Source organism: Corvus brachyrhynchos, unplaced genomic scaffold (genome assembly GCF_000691975.1).
Source record: "Corvus brachyrhynchos isolate BGI_N302 unplaced genomic scaffold, ASM69197v1 scaffold193, whole genome shotgun sequence".
In the NCBI taxonomy this organism is placed as follows: Eukaryota; Metazoa; Chordata; class Aves; order Passeriformes; family Corvidae; genus Corvus; species Corvus brachyrhynchos.
Window position 1 is genome coordinate 111,997 of NW_008237087.1, and position 5,556 is coordinate 117,552.

At 61.3% G+C, this 5,556-nt stretch overlaps 1 protein-coding gene across 1 annotated transcript in view; it reads left to right on the top strand.

The window, feature by feature from the left end:
* The first annotated feature begins 4,273 nt into the window (after positions 1 to 4,273).
* Positions 4,274 to 5,556, top strand: part of LRP1 (LDL receptor related protein 1) — a 73,721-nt gene continuing 72,438 nt past the window's right edge. The window contains 1 exon segment of the mRNA XM_017728668.1: positions 4,274 to 4,316. Within this exon segment, the coding sequence (XP_017584157.1) occupies positions 4,289 to 4,316 (28 nt within the window). The 5' untranslated portion in view covers positions 4,274 to 4,288.

Here is a 5,556-nt window from a genome sequence, read left to right on the forward strand (position 1 = left end):
GGCGAAGTTCCTCGCAACGCCTGGACGCACAGGGCTGTTTTTCCCTTTAAAAGCAGGGAAATGGGGGGGCTGTCTCGGCTTTCCTGTTACGGATTCCCCTCTGTCCGTGTGGGAATGGCCTGGTGAAATGAGAGGCTGGAATGATGGATGAGCGAGAGGGCTTTTTTTGTTTGTTTGTTTTTTGGAGGGAGGTTTTTCTGTCCCATTTCTTTGCCCACCTTCGAGCGCAGCAGGAGAAGGGATTTGGTGTCGTGGCAGTGGCAGCATCTGACCCGTCACCGGGTCGGAGGGATGGAGGAGGAGGAGGAGGTTTGGGCAAACGCCAGATCCCTGCCCCAGATTCATGTCTGGGGCTGCAGGAGGCCGGAGCCTGCGGTTTCCATCCTCCAGCCCCTCCTCGCCCTACTGAGGGTGCGGGCGCTCGATCTGTGTCCCTTGGAGGGAGGTGACAGGAACGGAGCAGCTCAGGGCACCCTGCAACCTCCCCCCAGTGGCACCTGCGGGGCTGATTGAGCCGCTGGCCGCCGCCCGGTGAGCTCAGCGGTGCAGGTGGCCAACAGCTGAGCTCTCTGGGGTCACCCCTCCAGGGACCTGAGGTCTCAGAGGCATCATCTCCGCTTGGAGGTGGCTCGGAGCAGCCGGTGGATCCAGAAGTTGGTGGGGGCGGAAAGGAGGCATCGCTCATTGCATAAGCTGCGTTGCCTTTGGAAACAAGGCTGCGGAAAGATGATGAGCTGGAGGGAAGTTCCTCCATCCTCTTCTCCACCCCAGGAGCTGGAGTAGGGCACCCCTTCCTCCTGTTGCAAGTTCCCCTCCTGAGGGGCTCCCTTTGGCAGTCATGATGGGGACGAGGTGCTGCTCCACCACCTTGGTGTGCTGGGAGCTGTGTGAGGGAGGATGTGGAGGCATGTGGCGGATGTGGAGGCATGTGGCGGATGTGGAGGCACCGCAAGCGTGTGGTTAGGCTGGCTGGGAGGCAGAATTTGCCACCAAGGTGCCACCTGAGCTGGTCCCTCAACCCTGGCAGTCCTGGCCGGGCTCTGGTTTCCCTGATGCAGGTCTCCCACTGCCCCAGCTGGGTGCAGTGGGGCTCTGGGAGAGGCCAGGATGTCATTGGGAGCAGGGTGCAGGTCCCCATCCTCGTCTGCAGAGCCAGTTCCTCACACCCACTGCCTCTGTTTGCAGCTCTGGAAGCTCTTTGCTTGTTCCTGGACAAGAAGAGGACAAAGTCCAGCCGTGGGGTGGGAGGAAAGCTCTTCCATGGGGAACAAAGGGCACTGGTGGGCAGCTCCTGTTTGCCCAATTCCTCCATCGCTTCCTGGGCCCTGTGGCGGCAGAGCCCCAGGAGCGGAGTGAGGGCAGGCAGGGTTCCCCTCCGTTCCTGTTTTGGAAATATCTGTGGTTAAAGGTGGCTGGGGTGTTTTGGTGCAGCACTTCCCTCTTGCCACCTTGGTGGTCTGGCATGCCCCGCTGTGTGTCCGTGTGTGCCCGTGTGTTCCCAGGTGTTTTCCCGTGTGTTTTTCCATGAGTTCCCATGTGTGTGCACACGTGTGGGTGTGCGCACGCTGCTTCCCTAAGCGTGCACGGACACGCCCGGAGCTGCACCGGGTTCAGTGGAGGTGAAGAGTGGAGGTTTGGGGTGTTGGGAGGAGAAGGCAGGAGCTGCTGGAGGGGCATGGCTGGGGGTTCCCCCGTGCAGTGTCCGGAGCGGTGTCCGGCATTCCCATGTGGAGCATCCCAGCTGGACGCTTGGGGTTCCAATATCCCCATGGTGCTCTGTCCCGGTGTGAGAGGTGCCTGGTGCCACTGTGGTGTCCTGCGAGAGGGCCGGGCTCTGGCCCCCGTCCCACGTGCTTGCTGTCCATGACAGGCACTGACGTCGGGAGGATGGGGCAGCGCTGGAGCATCCCTGGCAGCGCTGCCAGGTTCGGGGTGAAGCCGAGGCGTCACCTCCTCGTTGCTTCCGAAGCTCCTGAGGCGCCGTGGGCGGCGTGGGGGTGGGAACAGCTGTGGCAGCCCCCTCGCCTTCGGTGTCTCAGCCCCGCCGCTCGCTCCTCGTGTTCTCTCCGTGCCGGTTCCATGTGCTCCGGGGGAGCCTGCGAACCGGGAAGGAGCGGGGGCTGCTCCAGCTGGTGATGCTTTTCCTCCAGTGTGAGTTGGGATGATGGGGAGCAAAACCGCCCAGGTCCTCCCTGTGCCTCCAAGGCCCTGGTTCCCGGAGCATCCTCCTCTGGGTCCAGCTGGTGTCCATTGGTTCCTCTTTGCCCCCAGCCCATGCCTGACCCCTGGTTGCCCAATGGGGCTGTCCAGGCTCTGCTCTGCTGCACGGGCGTTCCCCTCTCCTCACAGGAACAGCAGGATTGGAGCAGAAAATCAGAGACAAATTAAGGGAAAAGCTGCATAAACCAGCTGCTGGGTGGGGTCCCGAAAACAGCCCTGGAGTCGGCCGAGGGGATGGGGTGGTGGAACGAGAAGCTTTGAGGAGGGAGGGTTGGCTCCCAAAATCTGTCCTCCCACTGCCTGAGAGGAGGGTGTTTGGGGAAGGACCATGGCTCCTTCCCCCTCCGGGAGGGCACGGGGGTACCTGGCTGCCCCCTGAGGTTGTGACAACGTCCAGGTCACCTCCCAGTGCTCACTCAGGGTGGGGAGAGGGATGGAGCGTGGGCAGGGTGAGGGCCAGGAGCCCTTTGGGCAGAAACTGGGAGCACTGGTAGCATCTGTAGAGGTGATGGTGGTGACAAGGTGAGCACATTGGATGCTGGTGAGGAGGGATCTGCTCCGGCTGTCAGGTGGATCCTGCTGCCGAGGACCTGCCAGCGTCTTGCGAGCACTGGGACGCTCCGCAGGGAACGGGGCAGCCCGTGGGGTCCCTGGGGACGGTGTCCACACCAGGGTTTGGCTGCGCTGGGAGGCAGGAGAAGCCGTGCTCGTGTCTGTGACCCCCGTGGCGCTCCAGGGCTCTGGCTGTGCCTTTGGGGAGCTTTCCCGAGCCCGTGGATGGTCTTTTGGTTGGAGCCTCTCCAGAACGGTGCAGGGAGCACGTGGTTCCACGTGTGTCCTTTGCCCGGCAAGGGGGTGCATGGGAGGCGCTTCCCGAAATCCCAGCCAGGGCCGGGCCCTCGGGAGCCGTGGAGTGCCTGGAGAGAGGGGGGAACACACAGGATGTGCCACATCCTGCTGAGTCAGCGCCACCGTGAGCCCATGGCTTTGTCATGGGGCAGGAGGTTCCTCTTCCAGGCGTGGAGATGATTTCGGTTCCCACATCCACTCCAAGCACTTTCCTGGTGAAGATAAATCTTCTCTCTCTGCCCCCCAGACCTCCCAGCCCCGCCGGGATCTGAGTCTCTGCGAGAGCTGCCTGCCAAGCCCAAGGTCCTGTTCCCAGCTCACCCCAACAAGCTCCACTGAGGTGCCTGGGATGAATCCGGTGGTCCCAGGGTTGGGAATGGGCTCCTTGGGGTTGGTGCTGATCCCGGCCTGCGAGCAGTGTGTGCATCTGCCTGTTTCCTCCCCACAGCCCTGGCTTTGCCAGGCAGGCAGGCCTCTCCTTGTGCTTGGCATGAACTTTATCTCCGTCAGCTCCCTGAGAGCGTGTCCAGCTGTGTTCCCATGGACATCCCTCTCCAGGGACACCCCTGTCCATGTGGGCTTGGTGGCCAGTGGTGCCGTGGCCTTGCTGAGCGAGTGCCTGGGGACGTTTTGCCTCCAGTGCTGTCGTCCTCGGCCTCTCCCAAACGGAGCATCTGCCCCTGCTGCAGCTTGTTTTCCAGGGGATGCTTTTCCCCTCTCCTTGGGATTTTGCAACCCAAGGCCACCTCGAGCTATTTACAGCCCAGGTTTTGCTGTTGACTTAACTTCCCAGCCCTTTCCACGCACCATCCCCGGGCAGCCCGACCTGCCCGGCTGTGACCACACCAAATATTTTCAGCATTTTCTAATCCGGCCCAAACTCATTGTTTTCTTTGCTGTGTGACTCCTATTTTTGAAGGAAAAACGCAGGGTGGGCCGTGAGGGCTGCTCTGGATGTTATTCCACCGTGAGAGGTTGCGTTCCCCAACGTGGTCTGGCCATTTCTAGGGCTAAATATAGACTCCAGTGTCCTTCCTGAGCCAGGGAACAGAGCGGGCTGGAGCTGCAGTCATGCAGATGCTGTGCAGGACCACAGACAGTCCCAGCACCGCTCGTGGGGTTGGCAGCAGAATTGTTGGATAATGCCCTTGCTGGCAGCTCCGAGCTTCTCCAGTGGGACCGTGCTCGCAGTGGCATCGAGGGGAGGGATGGGAAGAGCATGCCGGGCTCCGGTGAGTGCCAGGAAGGTGAGAGCAGGTCTGTGGTGTCCGAAATGCATGGGCTGGGGCTGCAGTGGGAATGGTGGATGTCTGGGAGGGAGTCTAATTGAGTTGGAAGTTGCATCTTTAGTTGAGTGGGGTAATTAGCCTCGTGCTAGATGCTGTTTCTCCAAATGAGACCGTGGTGAGGATGGGCAGGTGTTGGGGGTCTTAACCTGAGAATGGGCAGGCGTTGGGGGGGGTCTCATCCTTGGGACAGGCAGGTGTTGGGGGTCTCATCCTGGGTGTGCCAGAGGTGGGAAGGTTGGGGGGCAAGTGTGGGGGTTGCTGTTGAATTGGGGGGCTGCAGTTGTGGGGGGGAGAGAGGAGTTGCTGCTCTTGGACTCAGGGCTCTGCCATCCATCCCTTGGTGACCGAGTTGAGGAGGATTCCAGCTGGGGGAGGCTTTGGGAGCCATCCTGCTGCTGCCCCCAAGCCCCGGCCTCACTGGGAGTGGCCGGGTTTGTTTGCTGGAGGTTGCCTGGCAAAAATTTAAATGTTCTGAGAGCTTTGGATGGCATCAATCTCACCCATTTACCTGCAGCTCTTTGTCCGTGGGTATGGGCTCGTGGTCCTGGGTCACATGTGGCTCGTTCAGGCCACCAACAATCACAGCTGGCCAACAGCGTGGCCACAGCTTGTGCAGGAGTCTCTGCACCCCTGGCCCTGCACTGGGCGCCTCAGGACCGAGACTCTCCTGGTGTCCCTTCCCTCTGCTTCCCTGTGCCCTTTGATGCTGGCAGCTGGTGATTCTCTCAGAATTGGAATATCGTGGCCTAAAGGATGGCACAGGAGCACAAACCCTCGGTCCTGGGGAGCAGCAGGATGCTCCTCTGCCCACCCTGCCCCCTGGCATGCTGCTGGTGGGCTGCCAGTGTGTGCCCACCCACCCCCATGTGCCCACCCACTCCAGCCTCCGCTGGGGACACACATCTTCCCTGTCCGCTGCTGCCGGTGTTGATACCCCTTGGCTGTCCCTGGCTCTGTCACTGCCAGGAGAGCGGCTCCAAATCTTGGGGGGCTCTGACCCGGGGGCTCAGACACCCCAAACTGTGGTGCTTACAGTGGTCCCGTCCTCTCCAGGTGCTGGGAGCTGAACCCCTCCGGCCCCCAGCGCAGGGAAAGGCTGTGAAGGGTTTCCTCCCAGCGGGTGTCGTGGTGCTTTTTTATTGTTTGGAAAAGGAAGCACTTGGGTTTAATACTTCCCGCTCCAGCCGCCTTCCCAGCG